At 37.9% G+C, this 25264-nt stretch overlaps 1 protein-coding gene across 4 annotated transcripts in view; it reads right to left on the minus strand.

Moving 5' to 3' along the window:
- Nucleotides 1-3733: 3733 nt before the first annotated feature.
- cdh19 (cadherin 19, type 2) overlaps nt 3734-25264 on the minus strand; it is a 45041-nt gene continuing 23510 nt past the window's right edge. For 2 of the 4 annotated variants that reach the window (XM_058376821.1, XM_058376822.1), the window contains 10 exons: nt 17102-17396; nt 15982-16101; nt 15646-15813; nt 12097-12284; nt 10455-10708; nt 8155-8291; nt 7825-7943; nt 7214-7331; nt 6806-7045; nt 3736-5732 (listed from right to left, as the gene is read on the minus strand). In XM_058376821.1, the coding sequence (XP_058232804.1) occupies nt 5233-5732; nt 6806-7045; nt 7214-7331; nt 7825-7943; nt 8155-8291; nt 10455-10708; nt 12097-12284; nt 15646-15813; nt 15982-16101; nt 17102-17396 (2139 nt within the window). In that variant the 3' untranslated portion in view covers nt 3736-5232. Of the gene's footprint in view, nt 5733-6805; nt 7046-7213; nt 7332-7824; nt 7944-8154; nt 8292-10454; nt 10709-12096; nt 12285-15645; nt 15814-15961; nt 16102-17101; nt 17397-25264 lie in introns of all 4 variants that reach the window. The other 2 variants (XM_058376823.1, XM_058376824.1) reach the window with 2 other exon arrangements.

Here is a 25264-nt window from a genome sequence, read left to right on the forward strand (position 1 = left end):
TCTGTAATGTCTCTTTCAGTCGTTCAAATGCAGCGTTTGCAGTCTCAGTCCATGTCACTTTGCTGTGTGCTTGCAGGCCTTGTCAGTGAGCAATAGCGCTCAGCGGTGCCTCTAATGCAGTATAATCAAGTATGAACATTCTACAGTATGAACACATACCCAAGTATGACATTAACTGTTTTTTAGTAACTGGTTTGGGAATTTTCCGTATAGCTTCCACTCTACTCGACTGGAGTCTTTTACCTTTTGCAGAAATTTAATGTCCTTGGAACTTCACTTCTTGTTGTACAAATTGCTGTTTTGAAAGGCTTGCTTTATGTCTTTCTTTAGCGAGGTGACAGAGCAATTTAATGGTGTCACACTACTCTTTAGTCGGTGCGGCCAAAAGGATGTCATCTACATACTGAAGCAACACAGATTTCTCAGTTAGCTGCAGTGTATCTAAACTGTTCTTTAATGCTTCATTATAGATTGTAGGTGACTCACAATAGCACTGACATAAGCGTGTGAAAGTTTAGGCTTTTCCATTAAAGGAAAATTCAAACCAAAATTGACAATCTGGATCTACAGGTAGCTAAAGAATGCGTTAGCTATATCGATAACAGAGAACCATGCACTGTCAACTGGAATTTGGGACAAGATAATTTATGGGATGGGAACATTAGGTGCTTGTTGGATCACAGCATCATTAACCACTTTCAGATCTTGTACAAATCTCCACTCCTCCGGCTCCCCTAGAGCTCTTATTTTCCTTTCTGGGAAGAGTGGTGTTTGCACAGGAGACGTCTCACATGGCACTATAACTCCAGATTTTAATGGAGAATTAAACACCAGTGTTATTCCTGCTATAGCTTCTGGTTTTAGGGGATATTGAGCCCTCTTAGGCCTAGAATCTGATTTTGGTGTAATGATCACTGGAGGGCAATTTTTAATCAGACCTACATCGTATTTTCCACTCGCCTACAATTCCTCGGGGACTTTTCGTAGTTGTACATCTGAAAGTTCCAATTTAGGTAGGGCCAAGTTGGTTTTGTACCATGGGTTGGGATCTATCCCGTCATCAGGAAGTATCACCACGCCTCTCTCAGCTCTAGCCAGCCAATTTAGTGCTGTGCTATATGCAGAGTTCCTAGAGGGTTACTTGTTCATCTATGTTACTTGATAAAAATTCCACTACAGTAAACAATCACATTTCATATCATAGTTGACCCCAAACATGTGAAAAAAGTCAAAGAAAACTGCCCCTTTTCAGCTGCACACATGCGTTTGTCTGAAAAACCGCTTTCCCTTGCTCATAGAGCACTGAGACTTGCGGAATCTCATTTTCAGCACCAGAGAAGCACAATGCAGAGAGCACACAGTGCTGTGGCAGGAAACGAGCCAGTTCGATGAAAAATGATGAAAGTTGACTTTGTTAACTGAATTTTGATGGAATATCACTGTTTCCATGTTCCTTATGAATTTTTGCACTTTAATGTAAAAAAATCATATTTATCAAAAATCATATTTTTCATTACTGTTCCCATGTTTTTTTTTTTATGAATTTTTGCACTTTATTGTAAAAAATCATATTTCATATCAAAGTTCATATTTATTATCACTGTTTCCATGTTTGTCATGATTGTTTGCATTTTAATGTAAATAATCATTTCTCATATCCTACTCCACCTCAAATATGTGAAAAATGTCAAAGAAATCTGCCCCATTCAGCTGCACACATGCGTTTGTCAGATAAACAAACGTAGAGCCCTGAGACTTGCGGAATCGCATTTTCAGAGCCAGAGAAGCACAATGCAAAGAGCACACTGCTGTGGCAGGAAACAAGCCTGTTCGATTAAAAATGTTGAAAACTGACTTTGTTAAGTGAATTTTGATGGAATGACAGGTTTTTGCATTTTAATGTAAACAATCACATTTTCTATCATTCACCCCAAAAGGTGAAAAAGTCAATGAAAATCTCCTTCAGCTTCACATAAGGCTTTTCTGTGTATGCTTTGAAATTTTGCATTATAAGATAAACAAACATGTTAAGTATCATAGTTGACATCAAACGTGAAAAAAGTATAGTAAATGAAAACAATCCCTTTCAGATGCACATATGCGTTTTTCTCTTTTTTCATGGTGTAGCAATTGAGAAAAATGCATATGCGTTTTTCTCAATTGCTACACCATGAAACCTGCGGAATCGCATTTTCAGCACCTGAACAGCATTACACTCTCATAGGAAACAAACCTCTTCAATGAAAAATTATAAAATATTTTTCGATCGAATTTCATGTCTTCCTGATTGGTTTTGAAATGTTACATTTTAATTTGAACAATCTTAGATTTTAAAATGAATAAATAATAATTGTATATATATATATATATATATATATATATATATATATATATATACATACACTATATTGCCAAAAGTATTCGCTCACCCATTCAAATAATCAGAATCAGGTGTTCCAATCACTTCCATGGCCACAGGTGTATAAAATCAAGCACCTAGGCATGCAGACTGTTTTTACAAACATTTGTGAAAGAATGGGTCGCTCTCAGGAGCTCAGTGAATTCCAGCGTGGAACTGTGATAGGATGCCACCTGTGCAACAAATCCAGTCGTGAAATTTCCTCGCTCCTAAATATTCCACAGTCAACTGTCAGCTGTATTATAAGAACGTGGAAGTGTTTGGGAATGACAGCAACTCAGCCACGAAGTGGTAGGCCACGTAAACTGACGGAGCGGGGTCAGCGGATGCTGAGGCGCATAGTGCGAAGAGGTCGCCAACTTTCTGCAGAGTCAATCGCTACAGACCTCCAAACTTCATGTGGCCTTCAGATTAGCTCAAGAACAGTGCACAGAGAGCTTCATGGAATGGGTTTCCATGGCCGAGCAGCTGCATCCAAGCCATACATCACCAAGTGCAATGCAAAGCGTCGGATGCAGTGGTGTAAAGCACGCCGCCACTGGACTCTAGAGCAGTGGAGACGCGTTCTCTGGAGTGACGAATCGCGCTTCTCCATCTGGCAATCTGATGGACGAGTCTGGGTTTGGCGGTTGCCAGGAGAACGGTACTTGTCTGACTGCATTGTGCCAAGTGTAAAGTTTGGTGGAGGGGGGATTATGGTGTGGGGTTGTTTTTCAGGAGCTGGGCTTGGCCCCTTAGTTCCAGTGAAAGGAACTCTGAATGCTTCAGCATACCAAGACATTTTGGACAATTCCATGCTCCCAACTTTGTGGGAACAGTTTGGAGCTGGCCCCTTCCTCTTCCAACATGACTGTGCACCAGTGCACAAAGCAAGGTCCATAAAGACATGGATGACAGAGTCTGGTGTGGAGGAACTTGACTGGCCTGCACAGAGTCCTGACCTCAACCCGATAGAACACCTTTGGGATGAATTAGAGCGGAGACTGAGAGCCAGGCCTTCTCGTCCAACATCAGTGTGTGATCTCACAAATGTGCTTCTGGAAGAATGGTCAAAAATTCCCATAAACACACTCCTAAACCTTGTGGACAGCCTTCCCAGAAGAGTTGAAGCTGTTATAGCTGCAAAGGGTGGACCGACGTCATACTGAACCCTATTGATTAGGAATGGGATGTCACTTAATTTCATATGCGAGTCAAGGCAGGTGAGCGAATACTTTTGGCAATATAGTGTATATATATATATATATATATATATATATATATATATATATATATATATATATAAATCTTTAGCTTGATACAATCACAATCTCAATAAACATGTTCAACATCTTTCCATATTCCTGATTTCACTAAACTGAGGGGGCTTACTGGATTTCTGTTCATGCCTATAGAGCATTAGTAATTTTATGACATATGCCGAACTTTTGCTTCAGAAGACATTTGATCATCAACTGGGGTTGTATGGATTAGTTACTCTTCACTTTGAAGGATTTTTAAAGCAATAGCTTTTTTGGATTTTTGTTCATCTGAAGATAGTAAATCATATACATCTTGGACAATTGCAATCAATGTTACCCAATTAGATTGAAATGACACAACAGAATGTAACATTTATTTTATTTATTAAATATCTCATTTTCTGTTATTTAAATGCACTATATTTTTCCCCACTATAAACCGATTGGAAACATGCCAAATAATATTTGTAAAGTAATTTTGTAAGGACACTTATGTGGACCTGGATGAACTGGTACAGCACACACTGAGGATTCTCATGAAAGGTGGTTTCATGGATGAACCTTCAGATCAGAGACTGGGACAATGCTGGAAGGCATAGAGGTTTGCCTAAAGGCTTGTGCTTTGCTATATGGCCTATTATACATAAATAATTTGAGTTTCCTTAAAGAACTCAGATATACATTTGAATTTTTTCTTTTTTTTTTCCTTATTTTTTTAAGTTTTTTTTTTTGAGCAGTGCAATGGCAAACTTTCTCTAAAGATTAATTCTCTGAAGAACAGGATTCTTTATTGAAATAAAAGATTTCATTGTTATTGTACTGACTATTACTTTCCAACAACTTCATTGGTTCACAGGTTCTTCATTGTTAGCCTGCACTCTCTTTTGTGAAAATTGTGAAATTTGTTCCATGTTCCAGAAGTAAATGTTGGAGAAATGTTAGTCTTTGATGAAGGATTGCAAAGGTTAAAAATAAAGAAATGGACTTGTTGTGCACTTCCTTTTATCAACTTTGCCACATACTTTTCAGACGTATTATTTTATATAATTTGATATGATTTTTGGTTTTCGGTCTATTTTACTTTGTGGAGAAGTATTGTAATCAAAACCAAACCAAACAAAACAAAACACAATTTTCTTATTAAGCTGTACTCAGTTTATTTGTATACCATAGTATTGCAAGCTTCATTCAAAAATAAAATGTTTATTTACTAATTAATATACTAATTGTATAGTTTGTTTAAGACACTGAATGTTTTGATGTAATGCAGACCAGTTTGCCTATATATTTATTCAATAGCTCTAGATCTAAATGTATAAAAGCTTAATTATTTAATTTACACAACTTGAATTTTACTGGTAAATCCATTTTTTTGATTAAAGGATGTTTGTACATTTATGTACACTTAACTCAAATATTTATGTACCTTAACAAACCTTTTCTTCTCAATTTTACATTAAATTGCTTTAAGTTGAATTTACCTAAAAAGTGTGATGCAAAAAATAGTGCATGTATATTTTTAAGTAAATCCAACACATAATTTTTACTGTTATACCTTTATTTTTCTTCAGTTCAGAATGATGTATCATAATCATTAGCACCTTGCCAGCGAGACAGTCTTAAAAACCCTGGGCCAGGGTCATATGGCCGATTTAAATAAGGGTCAAAGTTTGAGGACTCCAATGAACTAAGGGAGCCTGCGAGTGATCCAGTACCCTCAAAAACATAATAGTGCAAGCAGTCATAGGGAGGGACACAGGGGTCCTGGTCAGCCTCAGCCAGCCGATCTATCATAAATTGGTGGAAGACTTCATCCTCCGGACCAATAAGGTGAGAGTGACATAGAGATAGACGTACACTTGCTGCCATTTCCTCTCTACAAAATGTGCTCTTGCGGCAGTGTGGGTGTGGCCTTAGTGGCACTATCTGGTTGGGTGCATCCGGAATACCTTCACTCTCATCAAAATGTATGATTTTCTTTGAGTACTCCTCTGTGTCAAGCTCCTCCATGACAGGTTTCTGCTGTTGTACTATCTTGTGTTTCCACACAGCTACCATTAGTAATGCAAGCACTGCAAGTAAGAGAAAGAGACATTATGTCTACAATGTTGATGTTCTGTAAATGCTAATGCCATTTATTTGTATATTATAAATTAGATTTTGCATAGTAAAATGCAACATATGTCTTAGCCTTACAAATGTACACATTCTAGCAGCATTGACTATATTTAAGGCCTGGATATAGAGATATACATGGAAATTTATTACTGAATGACTATTTGATGCGGTGATGTTTTTAAGCATTAAAAATTATTTTAATGATAATCAGGAATAGTATTATAAAGCAAAACAAATGGAAACTTAGTAATTACTTAATTGCTTAGTTGCTTATAAACAATTTACAACACTTCTGATACTTAGTTAATAAAGAATATTTATTACTCAATTGCTACATTGTAACCTTGCAGTTTTGTAGGTTACTGTTGTCCAAACTAGGGATCATGAGGAAAACACATGTCTCACAGATAGTCTCATAGATTAACAGAGGAAATGTGCATGTTTAATTAGTTGAGTATTACTGTCCAAAACATTTAGTTCTTATTTTAAGAAGGGGTTTTTAACTATCTGACCTGCAGAGATTTGAAACTATATAAGAAAATTATTGTGTTATTATTGTGTTTATGTAAAATTAAATAATTTTAAAGGGTGAATAAGGTCACCAGCACCATACACATACCAATACTACTACTACTACTACTTATAATAATAATAATAATAATAATAATAATAATAATAATAATAATAATAATAATAATAATAATAATAATAATTATTATTATTATTATTATTATTATTCCTCTTCTTATTCTTCATATTATCTGTGTTAAATCCACACTAGTAATCCAGGACAAGGGAATGGATTAGCTTGTCAGACACAGATAATACTGTGTACATACCTGCTTGATGTAAAGCAGAGCTGAGTTATATCTTATGGTAACAGGCTCTCTGTCAAAAAAGGGTTCTGTGATTTATTTATTTATTTTTTTGTGTCTAATTCTGTTCTTTTATTCTATAGGGAAATAAAGTTACACATAAATTTTGTTTTTAGTCATATCTAATTCACATTGAAAATAATATATCTTACCTATTACTGTGATGAAGCAAATCGAGAGGCCTAGAAGGGCCTGCATAGATAGGGCCAGTGCTTCCATTCCACTAGATTCGCAGTGCCCTCTAGACTGGCATACACACACACTGATGGTGAAAGTGGCCGTGCTGGATAGAGGAGGAGAGCCACTGTCTGTTATGACCACAGGAAGTTGATAAAGTATACGATCATGACGTGTAAATGTGCTACGACGGGTCAAAATGCCTGCTGTGTTGTCTATAAAAAAAAGGGAGATTCATTTATAAAGAACATCAGACATCTCACTAATAAGCCTTAATTTATTTTATTTACAAGAAATACAATTCAAAATAAAACAATATTCACATTAGACATTACTTTACAAAAAGCATGAGCTGTATTTTGTTACTGTATGGTGTACTGCACCTTGGTTGTCCCTGATGGTGAAGTTGGGGTTAAGGATTTTATCTGGCATCATGGAAAAATAAAAATGATGACCTTCTGCTGGATCATCTGCATCCATAGCACTTATAACCTGGATGACCTTAATTAAAAAAACGAAACAAACATAACTTATTTAAAGAATTTTCAACAATTTTTCACATGGCCTGAAGCTGAATAGATGAACACTTCCCCTGTCTGCTACTGGGCACTTCTTTTTGCTGATAAACATTAATCCAATGTTATTCTGAAACAGTACTTCAGAAGTTCTGTGCTGGTGTATACTGTATGTGCCATATTGGACTTGCTGTTATGTATTCTTGCATATAAAAGTAGATTTGTGGAATGCTGGAGGATGGTAACAGTAAATTGGGAACTGCTTATTATATTCAGCTGACATAACACATAGGTAGGAGGGACAAGTTACAAGTTGGACATCAGTGGTGAAACAAAAAGAACAAAGGTGGTTCTAAAAAGGCAACAATAAAAGTCTAAAATCATAGTCAAAGCATTATAAAAATGCTGACATAGGGAGTTTGGAATTTCGAAAAAATTAGTTTATTTGTGTATATGTGCAGTGTGTATGCTAAGCATACTTCCCCTGCCTGTGTGCCCTCACACACATAAGGCTGGTAGTCCCTAGACAGAGTGGGTATGTTGTCATTGACATCTAGGACTTGAATGACCACAGAAACTGAGGAGAGTTGATTTTTATCTGAATAGAAAGAAAGAAAGAAAGAAAGAAAGAAAGAAAGAAAGAAAGAAAGAAAGAAAGAAAGAAAGAAAGAAAATTTAAATTTGTGTAATATATTTATAGCTTATTGTAAAATGTGGTGACTCACCCCAAATTAAGGAGAACCAAACAACAAGTACACAGCAAATGATCAGAAGAAAAGAACATATAGCAACATATATCACACACTCACTTGTTTCTTTAGCAATAATAGTAAGATTTTGCCATGCTGCAGTCTCTCTGTCCAGAGGTTTGACCAGAAACACTGTTCCATTATTGTTATCAATCCTAAAGACATTCTTCAGCTTAATGTTATTGGATATGGAAAACCTGACAGGAAAAATAACAGTGTTTTTCAGAGAAAGGATCTATACCCAACCCCCCCCCCCCCAATACTATTATGAGATCATAATAGTAAAATGAAATCATGGTGCAAAATTATAGATTTTGTGTCCTGATACAAGTGTTAAAGAACTTGGCATAATCTGTGAATCCCTATAAGATCTTTTTTAGATATTGTGCATCATGACCTAAACATTCCTGTACAGAAAACAGATATAAATACACTATATTGCCAAAAGTATTCGCTCACCCATCCAAATAATCAGAATCAGGTGTTCCAATCACTTCCATGGCCACAGGTGTATAAAATCAAGCATCTAGGCATGCAGACTGTTTTTACAAACATTTGTGAAAGAATGGGTCGCTCTCAGGAGCTCAGTGAATTCCAGCGTGGAACTGTGATAGGATGCCACCTGTGCAACAAATCCAGTCGTGAAATTTCCTCGCTCCTAAATATTCCACAGTCAACTGTCAGCTGTATTATAAGAACGTGGAAGTGTTTGGGAATGACAGCAACTCAGCCACGAAGTGGTAGGCCACGTAAACTGACGGAGCGGGGTCAGCGGATGCTGAGGCGCATAGTGCGAAGAGGTCGCCAACTTTCTGCAGAGTCAATCGCTACAGACCTCCAAACTTCATGTGGCCTTCAGATTAGCTCAAGAACAGTGCGCAGAGAGCTTCATGGAATGGGTTTCCATGGCCGAGCAGCTGCATCCAAGCCATACATCACCAAGTGCAATGCAAAGCGTCGGATGCAGTGGTGTAAAGCACGCCGCCACTGGACTCTAGAGCAGTGGAGACGCGTTCTCTGGAGTGACGAATCGCGCTTCTCCATCTGGCAATCTGATGGACGAGTCTGGGTTTGGCGGTTGCCAGGAGAACGGTACTTGTCTGACTGCATTGTGCCAAGTGTAAAGTTTGGTGGAGGGGGGATTATGGTGTGGGGTTGTTTTTCAGGAGCTGGGCTTGGCCCCTTAGTTCCAGTGAAAGGAACTCTGAATGCTTCAGCATACCAAGACATTTTGGACAATTCCATGCTCCCAACTTTGTGGGAACAGTTTGGAGCTGGCCCCTTCCTCTTCCAACATGACTGTGCACCAGTACACAAAGCAAGGTCCATAAAGACATGGATGACAGAGTCTGGTGTGGATGAACTTGACTGGCCTGCACAGAGTCCTGACCTCAACCCGATAGAACACCTTTGGGATGAATTAGAGCGGAGACTGAGAGCCAGGCCTTCTTGTCCAACATCAGTGTGTAACCTCACAAATGCGCTTCTGGAAGAATGGTCAAAAATTCCCATAAACACACTCCTAAACCTTGTGGACAGCCTTCCCAGAAGAGTTGAAGCTGTTATAGCTGCAAAGGGTGGACCGACGTCATATTGAACCCTATGGATTAGGAATGGGATGTCACTTAAGTTCATATGCGAGTCAAGGCAGGTGAGCGAATACTTTTGGCAACATAGTGTACATACAAAGTACAAAGTGTTTGAGTCATGATGTAAAGAAAAGTTTCTTAAAGAAATAGGATTAGGTTCTAATGACTGTCTCTTAGGCAGTCCTTAAAAAATATATAATTAAAAACTATTATATAATTTGGAAAATAAGGGGCACAGTAAAATATCCTGTTAGTGCAACTTCCCTGGCCCAACCAATAAAAATTTATTTAAATCATTTAACACAGCCAATTCCAATTTATATTAATTTGCAGAATATTCAAAAACTACTTGTGAGAATTTGTCTTAGGATTTCTGTCATATCATCACAACTGTAGTGTCTGATATTCAATATTTATCAAAAGTATGGAGAGATTTATGAACAATATACTGTAGATGCCAAATGATGATGGCGGAGCTTATTGTACTCAAGAATAACAGAGTGGTCTTATAACTCGGTATAACTAGCTATAACTTGGTATAACTTAGGTTAGGTCCCACATCCCACCCCCAAATAAAATAGCACTTATATCACCTGAAGGGGGCATTATAATCAATAAATTTAACTTTCATTATCTCAGCAACTGAAGTTAATTAATAATGCAATAAATTAATATATCTAAATAATCTATATATCTAAATAATAATCTAATATATCTAAAACAAAGACCCCAATCATGTGAAAAATCAAAAATAAATAATGGTTGGTTTACCTGATAGGGTTATTTGCAGCATCTGCATCTCTGGCACATACTGTGCCAACTAATGTACCAACAGGTGCATTCTCTAGAATTTTCCACTCATAGAATGGTGCAGAAAAGACAGGTGGTTCATCAACATCCATCACCAAGATTTTGAGCATTGTCCTGTCCCGAAATTCATTGATGCTTAGGAATCGTGTGTCCACAAAAGAATTTATGGCCTCTATGGCAATCACAAAGCGCCTCTTGCTCTCATAATCTAAAGGCTGATGAAAAATTATAGTGTTTAACTGTAAGACAAAATACCTAATGCAAGAACCTATGGTTAAATACATACTTTGTTAAGACCTTGTAATACAAAATTAGAAGCCTAAGTTAATCTCAATAAATTACCATACAACTATTAGTCTACAATTGGCAACACATTTTTCTTTTCTCAGTAGTGTTAAGTGACTTCTGCTGTTTCACTTTTAGAGGAAAACATTTTTCCAAATGGCAAAGTTAAGTTTGTAAAAGCTAAAAAGCACTGAAGTTGTTTTCAACTACTTCAACTTAAAATTTTATTAGTGGTATTATTCAACAAATCATATTCATGGCATTTTGTTTGGCAAAAATAATTGTCATCAGGCTACTGAGGTGGAAAGCAATGGATGCTCAAAGATGGGATAACTGAGGAGTCTACCAACCCCTGGTCCACCACTGTCATGGTGCCATAGTCCGATGTAAGTTTACGACTTTGCAACAACTTTGGGAAGCTCAACCAAGTATCAGAATTCGATAGCTACTCCCTTCCCTGGTGAAGCAGTCATGAAGAGCTGAGATCATGTCGACTCTCTATGTGACTATAGATATTGGCAAGTGGCCCTACCTGCTTCACAGCCAGGCTCTTTCTCCCTAACTTCTTAAGACCCCACCAAGAAGGGCCAGCTGGTCTGAGTGCATTTGAGCAGTCATTCCAAGGTCTCAAGAAGGCATTCATCAGTTTCCCTGTTCTTCAGAACCCCAACCTGAGCCTCCCCTTCATCATCAACTTTATCCTAGTGACTGACATGCCTTTTTGCAGTGGATAGCCAAGGCAAAGGACACCAACAGGTAACTCCCCATATTTTTTTGAAGGACTGCTCATTTCAGGTGGAGCACAGAGCAGGGCCCCAACAGCAATGCAGAGGGGGGTGTATGGTGGGTTGCTGGGCTGGTACTGTGACAGATGAGCCCACACTGCAGCCTGCATGACAGAGCAGTGGCAGAGACTCCTCACCAACAGTGAGAAGTAGAGAGAGTATTATAGGGTGTAGCATACACTCTTAGTAAGCAGTTATGTTGGCAGTATTAACTGACACATGTTACTCTCTTGTTGTTTAGATTAGGATGATGCATGATGGCATGCAGCAAACTATGTAATATAAAATATATAAAATATTCCACAGTTTGCTGCACGCCATGATCAGGTGTGTTCCTAAACTCAATAATCAGGTGTGTTTCTAAACTCAGTATATGGATTCTTAATATTGGCTTACTAAAATATTATATTATTATTAAAATATGTAGTGTTTTTGTTGATTTTTTCACCTGAGGTTAGTTAATGTGAACCGCCTAATAGTTATTAAGAAAAATAAAAATTTTTTTAAAAAATGATAAGGTAAATCGTACTTACTCTGGCCAGTATCACTATACCCTCCTCTGTGGTAGGGTCTGTCTGGATCCTGAAAGTGGCGCTTTCCTCCAGGTCATCTAGAGTGTAGTTCATCCTGGCATTTATGCCAAAATCAGCATCCTCTGCCATGACCCTACCAACTGTTGTGCCAACAGGTGCTGATTCCAGAATGGCAAATGTGTACAGGTCTGCCAGATTAAGAGGAGAATATGTGGTGATTGATTGCAAAAACATCTCTACAAGTAAAACCAATCGCCAACCAAGAATTGTAGAGAATAACAGTTTTGTTTGACTTCATAAAAATGTTGTTAAGCCACATATGAAGAAATGTTAACAGTCATTTATCTCTGCATATAAAATTAAAGTTTCATGTTCCACAAGGCTGCCCTTGGGCCAGTTATTTATTATTTTTAAACTGCATGCTGTCAAATATAATCAATCTTAAACGTATTAACAGCAGGGTGGCCCAGCTTATTTCAAGGGTCCTCAGTTCAGAAATCAACTCATATATACTGTCTGTACCAAGTTTGCATGTTCTCTTCATATCCACATGGGTTTTCTCCAATTTCTTTGGTTTCCTCTCACCTCCCAAATATACTGTGTGCCAGTATAATTATGGTACTATTAATTGCACCAACAGCTACCAAATGCTTCTGATAATTGGATATCTGTCTTTCATTTTGGTGTGTGTGAATTTTTGCACACTTTGCAGAATCCAGACACATTGGAGGGTTGATTAGCTTTAACTTTAGCTTTAAGTTTTGAATATAGGCCACATGATTTGGTGGTGCATGCACAACGCAAGGCTCAGCGTCTCCCCAGATTTCGTGATTTAGTAGTTATTTCTCTACTAGTTGCAAGTATATACACTATATTGCCCAAAGTTTTGGGACATCCCTCCAAATCATTGAATTCAGGTGTTGTTTTTCAGGGGTTGGGCTTGACCCATTAGGAACTTGACTGGTCTGCACAAAGTCCTGATTTCAACCCGATAGAACACCTTTGGGATGAATTAGAGTGGAGCCCTTTGCAGCTATAACAGCTTCAACTCTTGTTGGAAGGCTTTCCACAAGGTTTAGAAGTGTGTTTATGGGAATTTTTGACAATTCCTCTAGAAGTGTATTTGTAAAGTCAGGCACTGATGTTGGATGAGAAGGCCTGGCTCATAATCTACACTCTAACTAATCCCAAAGGTGTTCTATCGGGTTGAGGTCAGGACTCTCTGAAGTTCCTCCACACCTAACTCGCTCATCCATGACTTTATGGACCTTGCTTTGTGCACTGGTGCGCAGTCATGTTGGAACAGGAAGGGGCCATCCCCAAACTGTTCCCACAAAGTTGGGAGCATGAAATTGTCCAAAATTACTTGGTACGCTGAAGCATTAAGAGTTACTTTCACTGGAACTAAGAGGCCAAGCCCAACCCCTGAAAAATAACACCTGAATTCAGTGATTTTGAGGGGTGTCCTAAAACTTTTTGCAATATAGTGTATATCTCATACAGCCGACAAGCAGATGATAATTTCCCTCCGGATACTAATGCTAAGGCTGCTATGGAAAAACTGCATGCAGCTATCAGCAAACAACAGGCTGCACACCCCAGTGGAGCATTTATTGTTGCTGGGGACCACAACCACTCTAACTTATCTGTACTTCCCAATTTTTATCAGCATGTTTCCTGTGGTACTAGAGGGGACCACACACTGAACCATGTTTGCTGAGATACATTGTTGAACCTGTAACATTGCTGAGGTGTACAGGGACATTCCCCACCCAGACTTGGGGTCAGTCTGATCACCTCTCTTTGTTCATGCTACCCAAATACACACCACTCATCAAACATGTGAAACCATCATTGAAGATAGTGAAGGTATGGCCAGAGAGGGGCATTTCCTCACTACAGCAACAGCTAGAAGACACTGACTGGAGCATGTTTACCTCACATGCCACCTCAGGTGCACAGACAGACATCAACATTTATATCTGTATTGGACCATATCAACATGTGTATTGACAATGTCACCACTGTCAAACATGTGAAACACTTCCCTAAGGCATCCGGACCATTGGGTATCCATATCCTCTACCCTCATCCTAAACACCGGCTGAGCCCACTGCTCTACTCCCTTTTCACCCTTGACTGTGTTCTGTGGCATAACTCCAACATCTTCATCAAGTATGTAGATGATACCACAGTGGTTGGTTGGATCAGCAACAACGATGAGGGAGGAGATCCAAAGCCTGTCAGCAGGGTGTTCCATGAACAACCTCACCCTCAGTGCCACAAAGACCAAAGAGCTCTACATCAACTGGTCTGAAGTAGAGTGTGTCTCCAGCTTAAAATTCTGGGCATCCACATCTCCAAGGATCTGTCTTGGCATTAGAACAGCTGAACTCTGGTTAGGAAGGTGCAACAGCGTCTTTACTTCCTGAAAAGAATAATAAAATTTACCTATCCCCCAAGATCCTGACCAATTTTTACTGCTGCATTATTGAGAGCTCCATCACAGTGTGGAATGGCAGTTCCATAGTATGTGAAAGAAAATCTCTGCAAAGAGCTGTGAAAACTGCCCAATGCATCACTGGCACCCAACAACCTACTATTGAGTCTCTTCACCACAGCAGATGCACAGAGCACTCCTCCCACCCTAGTCACAAACTGTTCAACTTCCTTCCATCCAGGAGGAGATACAGGACCATCTGCACCAGAACCAGCAGTTTCAGGGCCAGTTTTATCCCCACAACCATAATTTGGTACCAATACACTACCACCACTAGGACACTCATGTCTCACTAACACTTCACCACCTTGTAGTTCTGCTCCACCCTGTACATTCTGCTACATTTTCTCTGTATAATATAATTATAATGTACATTTTGTAATTTTGTTAACCCCTAGTTTATCTATCTGTATATACGTTGTACATTGTATGTACAACAGTAACAGAGATAATATACAGTGTTATGTGATACATATATAGGTGGAGTTGAGAGATGCTGTTGGCTAATAACCAGACTAACATTGTTATTCTGTGCTCTTTTCCCTTCTAGAAAACCTGTGCCCTTTAAGGACAACGCTATTCACACTGACTATGCCTGATAACGCTGTTTCTCTTGGGTCCTGCCTCGTCTCTGGTCTGAGTTCCATCTTGGGCTGCACTGCCACAAAACACCCAGTGCTGCTCTTATACCTCTGCACTGCTCCTCCACAATCTGTCCTTTTAAGTTACATAGTTTTTTTAGTTACATAGTTCTCTCTTCCTTTTGTGTGAATAAACTCGCACAGTTTTCACTTAGTCCATTGTTCCGCATGTTTGTGCTTGCCCCTGCAGCTACATCATACTACAGGCTATTATTAGATTAATAATAATAACCTAAAAAATCTTACCTAATAATTAGGCCCTGGTGTTTTGCCAGTGCCAGTCTTTAACTAACCCAAATAAAAAAAATGTGCATCCTGACTCCAATGTTACAGGTACATGTCCAGTGTTTTATAAGCTGTGATCATAGTAAGCTGTCAGTTGGTAATAATGTATTGCTTTTTACTTACTATGTTGAAAGGTAGGCCCATTGTCATTCACATCAGTTAGGGTGATGGTCACTGTTGTTGTAGCACTGTAGCCTCCAGTATTTCCAAGCATGTCTTTCACCTGAATTACAACAAAGTACTTCTCACTTGCTTCTCTGTCAATGTTTGGCCAGGATGTCACTATTGTGCCTTGAAATTAGATAATCAGTTGAGAAAGTCTTTCAAGTCAAATGTAAAATTTTATAATTCAGTCTTTTAATTCAGGTAGTTTAAACAATTATAATCTGGACAAATATATTATGGATAAATACAGTATACGCTATGTAAAAAGTGTTACCTTATCTTTGCAGTAACTACCTGTCTTTGGCTCCACTGAGAAGTAGGGCTCTCCTTGCTGAATGGAATAGATGAGTTTAGCATTATTCCCAAACATGGGGTCATCTGCATCTATGGCTGTCACTTGAAGCACTGTAGTCCCTAATGAGAGAAAGAGATTGTATACACTCTCTCAGCAATTATGCTGAGGAGTATGACAGGTCATGGTTTTTTTTTAGTGACATACCTGACATAACTGTAAGATTAATATCCATGGACTGCCTTGGTACAGGTTTGTTTTATGAACATAATCCAAATAAACAAGTATTACACACAATTAAAATGTTTTGAGGTCTATCTGTTTTTTAGATATAATTAAGTTTGTATTAAATTCAAGTTACCAAACAGACTATAAGAACTCAATAACAAATATTATTTTGATCATCATAGATGTAATCATTTAAAAGGCCTCTTAAAAACTTTAATAGGGGGTAGAAGACAAATTGAAATGGAAACTGAATTATAAAGCAATAAAAAGAATATTAATGATAACAATATGCTGGTATAAATAAAGCATATTACATGAATTCAGAGGTAGCATATCTCACCAAAACATAAGCTCTCACCAAAATTGTTCAGAGCTGAGATCTGAAGGCAGTTGAAGCACTATTTTGGTTCTTAATGCATGTGATAAGGATAAGATATAGCTTTTTGTCTTACACAGTTGCAATGCAAAGCTTCCTAAAATTCCAGTTTGGAAAAATTGCATTTTTCTCTGTTGGTTCATACGGTGCCTCCAATAGCATTCTGTACCTTATAATTCTGTACTATGGCCCACAGACTAATTATAAGATATTTTGATCCTAATTTTTTTTAAATATTTGTATTACTTGTTAGTTTTTATATTTCTATTTTTCTTTAAATCTTATTTATCTTTCTCTTGGAGCAAGGACAGTCGAAAAAAGCATTAGCACTACATGTCGTACTGTGTATGATTTTGTACGTAACAAATAAAATTTGAATTTGAAAATTTGATACTAACTTGCTCATAGTTTTCATACTCCTTATTAGTAAATTGATAATTAGTTTGAGAAAGAATCTATATACAGTAAATGGTCAATTGGTTAATGAATTTTCAAAAATAAATAACATTATACTTTACCCATTGGACTCATTTCAGGGATACTGGAAGTGTAAGGTTCATTTATGAAATGAGGAGCATTGTCATTGACATCCTGGACTTTGATGATGAACTCTGACTCAGGCTCCACTGGCTGGCCAGTTCTACGGTCAATAGCTTCAGCGTGGAGCACATAGAATGCCTTCTTTTCCCTGTCCAAGCTCTTATGAACATGAATTTCACCAGTGAACTCATCAATGTAAAAGATCTCTCCTGCTCCCTCTCCAGAAAGGATATAGTGGATGGCAAAGTCTCCTGTGTCGTAGGTTGATTTTAGCTGAGTGAAAAAAACATTTTGTTTAAAAATATTTAAACAGTAACAAAATAACAGTAATTATAGTCAATGATATATAGATGTTATATTAGTAATAAAAGAAACAAATCAATACACACATGATTACTATTTAATCATACACTCTATACAACAGTTCCAAAGTCCAAAGTTCCAGTCTACTAACTAGCTTTGACAAACAGAGTTCTAAAAGAGGTATCAGTCACTTTGTGTGTCGGCAACACACAATACTCTTTCCAGCTGTGGTTTCTTTCTTTCTTATTTAGCCAAGTTGTGTATAAAATGCCAAATACTATGTTACAAATTTCTTGTTCAGAGCTGCTCTGTAAAAGCCATAACCCACTACAAATCATATTGTTGTACTTAATATCATCTTGGATGTGAATATCTTTCAGGCAATTATCTATTCCAATAATGTTGCAACAGAGCAATGCAAAAAATAACACATATATGGGCCAACAGCTTAAGATAATGTTGACATCAACCATTAGAAAAATGTGAGCCCAGTACAGAAAAAATACCCAGTGACTGTCAGTTCTGTGGATGGAAACACCTTGTTTATGAGAGAGGTCAGTGGAGATCAGCCAGATTGGTTTGAGAGAAATAGGTTTGTGTGGATGTAGAGGCATGGTCAAGCGCTGGTTTGTCAATGGAGATAAAAGCTAAGCAAAATGAGTGGTGAACTTAAGGTAGAAAATTCAGATGCATGCGGAATGAGTGGAACCTGCCAATAATCCTTCAGAAGATCCTGTTTTGTTATGAATTTAGCACTGCCTATCCAATCAACACAATCTTCCATCCTAGGCAGGGGGAAAGAATCTGCTTTAATTTAATTCACTTTTAATTCAATTTATTTATATAGTGCTTTTAACAATAGACATTGTCTCAAAGCAGCTTTACAGAATTTTAAAATTTAGTTACTATTATCTCTAACATTCATCCTGATTAAGCAAGCCTGAGGCAATAGTGGCAAGGAAAAACTCAGTGAGATGATATGAGGAAAAAACCTTGAGGGGAATCAGGCTCATCCTTAATTGGGTGACACTGGACAGTAAATTATGTAAATGTAAATGTATGTTCTACAACAGTTTATAGTCACATGGAATTGTGCAACCAAATTCTGACAAAACTAATTCCTTACTGCTGAAGCTTTCAAATGTTCACTGATGAAGACAGAGCAGAAAGCTGACCAATGCAACAACAGTCCACAGACAGCTGTTCCAGCTCCAAGTGGTTCTAACCACAGCAGTCCCCTCAGTCATGAGCTGTCCATGCAAACCATTAACCATTTGATCATTTGTGCAGAAATGATTTTATCAGTCTTAGAAACTAGTAGGCAGGGTGAATACCAGGGACTACAGCTAGGCACAGATAATCTCTTTTCGCTTTCATAGGCACATTTTGTGTTATTAATCCTGTAAGCATTTTGTTGAACAGGTGCATTATCACCAACATCAGTGTCAGGCTTAAGGACTGTACATGAAGGGATATCAGAAAAAATGTGATGAGAATTTTTGAATAAGACTTGTCACATCCTCTTGGGCCAGCTGTGAAAAATAAGCATGTTTGGCTTGAATATTTAACAACCATTCTGAAATTAGTAGACGAGCACAGGAAAAACAAACACTGCCTAGGTCGAGTCCATCCATCTCTGCAGAATACTCAGTATTCAGAATGTGGTACACCAGCAGATTTTGACTGCTTCAAAAGCAGCAGCTATGGTATAGGTAATGGTAATTCAACCAAAACTTCATCATCTGTTTGGAATTCACGCACCACTAATTTCTTATCAAACCATATCTTTATACGGGACTGTGAGGAAGCCAGAGAGCATTTGGCTAAGTCATTACCTTATGTGGGCACTCACAAAAGGCACTAACATAATTTAGGACACTCCTAGCTGCAGGTCTGTTAAGAGTGGTCCTTTAAAGGCCCATAAACAGAGTGGTAAAAAACTAATTCAGCTGGGCTGAATCCAAGTGTCTCTTGCACTATATCACGGATAGCAAATAATAGCAAGGGAGTCCCTTCATCCCAATTTGTTCCCTGATTTAAACAATAGATCTGGAGCATCTTTAACATCTTTAACATCTGATGGAAGCTTTCTAATGCACCTTGGGACTTGATGGTGAATTGTCTGTTACTTCATAACCTTTTGAAACAGCATAGACTTTGAACCTTGGTGTAACTGGGTGTATTTTGGCAAACCAAATGTGGTACAAACTTTAACAACATTTCTGATGATAGCACAAGACTTTATGCTATGCAGGGGTATGGCTTCAGGGTACATAGTAGCAGCACACATCAAGGTTAGTAAGTATGAATAACCATATTTGGTTTGAAGAAGGGGACCCACACAATATATCAAAATGGTTCACCCATTTTGTTGGTTGAAGAGGTACAGGGGGAATAACCTGATTATGCTTTCCTGCTACTTGGTATTTGTTAAAGATGTGGGGTAATATTCCTGTGACTGAGGTTGCACCCAGAGTGTGGGGGTGGGGGCTGAGAGAGGAAAAAAGTGTAATCTGATGGAGACAGGAAAAGGCGAGAATAAAGCAAAAAGGTTTGTGAGTTAGAGAGGGTGTTGTATGGGTTTTTATTATTCCCTAAGAAACAAAGCAGTACTGATGAAGGGCCAAATGAAAAATCAACTGAATAGTGCCTTCCCCATGACTCAGGTGCACTAATCAATTTTTATTCAGATATATGGTGCAAAAGTTAGAGCATGTAGAACAACATTTGAGACTCATAGTGGCAGATTCAAGCAACTGTACTGACTTTTGTTTGTGCTCGAAAAATATCCAGGAAAGATATTTTGAAAATATTCTTCACCTGTGCAGCTCTTATTCTATGAAATTACATTCTGATTTGCAGATGTACAAAATTTGTCTATGATATTTGTTATGTGAGTTTCTTAAATTGTGATTTTTAGAACAGGATTTGTGCACCTGCAACAAAGAATTTGGGAAGCTGTAACTGTTGTTATATTTGTGTGTGTGTGTGTGTGTTTGTGTGTGCATCATAGAGAGAAAGAGAGAGAGAGAGAGAGAGAGAGAGATCTACAAGTACGAATTCCGTTGTCATAGTTACTCAGTTGTTTTGCTTCAGTAATACCTCCATAGTTAGACACCAATAAGTTTGAGCACTTGAAAAATGTGTGGCTTTCAAATAAAAGGTGCCATAAGTTGATTAACATTTTAAGAGGAGACTGTATGACCCTGGTTAGGTGTATTCTGGGAGCCAGGGCACTGGACTTAGCAGGTAATCTTAGGGTCCTAGCAAATCAAACCCTACATTCTCAAAGGTAGTTTTCCATGAAGGAGCTAATGATATATGCCTTGGTCAGTCAGAGGTTACTAAGAGTAATACTGAAGAGGTGTATAAATTACTGAAGGCGATGTCCGATGCTGTAGTATGCTCTGGCCCCATCCCATTGTGCCGTGGTGATGTAGCAACCATAACCTGCTGTAAGCTACATCACCACGGCACAATGGGACTGGAGCTCTTTTGAGGGCAAGGCTGGCCAGGATGATGTCTATCCCACTTGGGAAAGTGCTGCTCTCATTTCTTGCAGCATAGCACAGTCTTAGAACAGGTCTAGTTAATCTTTGACAGGGCCACGGAGCAGACAAGCAGGCTACTGCAACCACCTGCTAGCTGCAATGAGTCGTCACCCAGGATTCACAACATAGATTCTGTGTCTGTTCTCTATGCTAAACAAAAATGTTTTTATCAGAAAATTTATTTCAGTAAATATTTCAGAGAATATTTCAGAGCCAGGGCCAGGGAGAAGACAAGCAATCTACTGCAACCACCTGCTAGCTGCAATGAGTCGTCACCCAGGATTCACAACATAGATTCTGTGTCTGTTCTCTATGCTAAACAAAAATGTTTTTATCAGAAAATTTATTTCAGTAACCTGATTGGCATAAAATTATATAATAGTGAATACACAGCAAGCAGTCCAACTGGTTATAGTTATATACCTTCAGGTCCATATTCTGAAATCTATCAGATATCTTAAACATAGGTTTTTGATGTAACCAAGCTATCACAAGCAAATTTCTGAAGTCACGCAACGTACCAGGGGAGATCACCGGAGGACACCGAGCTCTCCATGGATTATTATTGGCTCAAACGATTGACAATGTCACTGTTGGCAAACACATCTGAATTTACCCCAACCAAGACTTTAACCAACCCTTTTAAAAGCCTGCAACACTATTCTTCAGGTCCAAAGACATAGCCCTCTACAGTACAGCCAGAAGCAACCTTAAGAGCCATCAAGAGTGTGAAAGCTGAGTACAAAAGAGAGATAGAGGACCACTGCACATCAATGGAATCTATGTGGAAAGGGTTCCAGCCTTCAGATTCCTGGGCATGAACATTGCTGAGGATATTTCCTGGACTACAAACATCTCAACAGCAGTTAAAAGAGCATAGCAGAGACTCTACTTTTTAAGGTTCCTTAAAAAATAAACACCTGCAGCTGCTAGTGTCCATCTATCGCTGCTCCATCTCTGAGTGTAGTAATGTACTGCATCTACAGATGGTACACCAGCAGCACAGAGGTGGACGAGAAAGCCCTCCAGAGGGTGATCAACTTAGCACATAAAATCATCGCCTGCTGCCTCAAAAGGGCAGCAAACATCCTAAAGGTCCCTTGTCACCCTGGACATCACGTAATTCAACTGCTGCCCTCTAGCAAATGGTTCAGGTCCATCACTTGAGACTTGATTTAAGAACAGCTTCAACCCCAGCACCATATGGGAGCTGAATGCTGCATTTTTATATTCACAAAACTTATTAATTTGCACTCTCTGTATACCTCAGTATGTGTCCATTCACATATACTCAGTTTGTTTACATTCTGCTTCACTTGACTGCAGTTTTTTTTATTTCATTATTTCATTTGTAAATGGATGTATAGTTTGCACCACTGCAAGCACTGCTGTAATTTTGCTATACTCAGTATAGTGACAATAAAAGAATCTTGAATCTTGAACTTAGAAACTACACTGACCTAATAGTTCCTCAAAAACTGTTGGTTGCGCAATTTTTCATGATCGGACAAAAGACATTATCAACATTTACATTATTTACCATCTAGTGTCACCCAAATGATAATGGTTTTATTCCTCAATTTTAGGGCGTTTTTCCTCGCCACTGTCACCTCAGGCTTGCTCATTAGGGATAAATGTTAGGAATAAATAGTAACTTAACTTTAAACTTTTTTCTATATTTCTGTACTTCTGTAAAGCTGCTTTGAGACAATGTCCAATGTTAAAAATGCTATACAAACAAATTGAATTTAATTAATAGGAGCTACCTGTAGAGCTTTCTATTACAAAGTCACACAGTTATAGAACAGACTTCCAGTGTTTGGGACACATTTATAGTCTCACTGTTTATGTATAGGCTGAAAACATATTTGTTTAGTTAAACCTTTTGGTAATGTTTTAATTTTAGGTAGAAGTTCAGATCTGGAGGGTTCATGGACATAGATTAGAGTGTTTTAGAAAACCCCAAACTGCCAATATTCCCTCACCCCTTTTTTGTACATGGGATACTGCCACTACTATCAAATATTTACATGCAAGTATGTAAAGCCTGGTTTAAAGCCAACAACCTGAATCGACAAAACTAAAGAGATGGTTGTTGACTTTAGGAGAGCACATAGTGGCCATTCTCCGCTGTACATGGGCGGATCCTCTGTGGAGATCAAATTCTTTTGTGTTTGGCGGAGAACTTCACCTGGTCACTTAACACCATCACCAAGAAAGCCCAGCTGTCTCTACTTCCATCTCCCTCCCCCCATCCTGACCATGTTCTACAGAGGGACCATCGAGAGCATCATGAGCAGCTGCATCACTGCCTGGTTTTGGAATTGCACTCGGATCGTAAGACCCTACAGCGGATAGTGAGGACAGCTGAGAAGATCATTGGAGTCTCTCTCCCCTCTATCACGGACATTTACGCCACACATTGCATCCACAAAGCCAACAGCATTGTGAATGACCACACACACCCCTCACACACACTCTTCACCCTCCTGCAATCGACTGTGTAACAGTTTCTTTCCTCAAGCCATCAGGGTCCTCATCACCCAGAACTGATCTGTATCAACTCTCTCTCTCTCTCTTTCTCACACACACACCTATGTGAACTGACTCATACTATAAATGTTTACATTTTATTTGCACTAATTCAACCGCTGATACTGCCATTTTTGCACACCTCATACTGTCATGTTGCTATATATATATATATATATATATATATATATATATATATATACTGTATATATATATATATATATATATATATATACACTATATTGCCAAAAGTATTCATATATATATATAATGTATAAAATATATATATTATATATATATACATATATAATGCTGCAGAAACCAGAAGTGCAAATAGTAGATATTGTGCAAATGAACAAGTGCAGATAAATATGTAAATATTTACATCAATAAATAAGGCTGTCAGAGCCTTATTTAGAGAGGTATGTGCAAGTTGTATTTATAGCAGATAAAGTGTAAAGTATAATTATAAATTGTACAAAAATGTGTGCATTATGTACATTGTATGTACAACAGTAACAGATAATATACAGTGTTTATACAGATAGTATATAATATATATAAATATAGTATATATACATGTATATTAATAGATAGACAGATAGATAAACTAGGTGTAATCTATGAAGTGGACAATATGTACATTAATTATGTTACACAGAGAAAATATTACATTATAACAGAATGTACAGGGTGGAGCAGAACTGCAAGGTGGTAAGTGCAGTAAGACATGAGTGTCCAAGTGGTGTAGTGTAGAGTTCAGTAGATTCATGATTGAAGGAAAAAAACTGGCCCTAAACCTGCTGGTTCTGGTGCGGATGGACCTGTATCTCCTCCTGGATGGAAGGAGGTTGAACAGTTTGTGACTCTGGTATTCTACCAGGAATGTAATTGCATTTGCATTTCCTTTAGATGGTATGAATGCCTTGTTGTGTCATGTCTTATTCACTGGAGGTCTGGTCAAACTTGGAATAACCTCTTGGTAGACAAATTGGGATGGTATACCAGGCAGTGTCTTGTAGGCGGGTTACGAAAAAAAAGCGAAAAAAAGAAGAAAAAAAAATTAATTCCAAATTCTAAGTGAATTCCAAACAACTGGATTTGATGTAATTTTGCTGATTACCAAAAAAAGCTGAGAAGTGATAACAGAATATAAATCATATTTAGTTAGAGAGGTTTCGACATGGACACAGAGGGTAATCTTTGGGTAAGTGGAGGTTATTCCAGTATAAAATCTTACTAATATTACACGCCCAGAAATAATGCTGAAAATTAGGAAGAGAAAGGCCATCTTTTGACTTTTGACCTTTTGGAGTTTTACTTATGGAACAATTGAAGAATAGTTTTCTTAAGATGTGTTGGTTGTTGGTCAGAAATACCCAAAGAAAAAGGTATCCAAGTTTTTAAAGATCTAGTGATCAAAATTTAAATTTGTTGAAAAAATAAAGTAGTTTAGGCAAAGTTACCATTTTAAAAAGGCTAACACGTCCCACTAGGGACAAAGGGAGTGTGGAACATCTTGTCTTGTCTTACTTAATATAAAGAAAAATTTTAATCCTAAGTGGGAAATACCTTCAAAAGCCTCTAGAGCATGAAACCATATTGCCAGTGATTCTATAGCTAATAGAAATATAAGATATTACCTGGTCATGAATAAAGTCTTTAAAGGCCACCCACAATGCTTTCAAACCCATATCAGGAGTTTGATTAAGTTCAAAGTACAAATCAATTTGAGATGTCCTGTAGTAATTTATT

Source organism: Hemibagrus wyckioides, linkage group LG23 (assembly GCF_019097595.1).
Source record: "Hemibagrus wyckioides isolate EC202008001 linkage group LG23, SWU_Hwy_1.0, whole genome shotgun sequence".
Taxonomy (NCBI): domain Eukaryota; kingdom Metazoa; phylum Chordata; class Actinopteri; order Siluriformes; family Bagridae; genus Hemibagrus; species Hemibagrus wyckioides.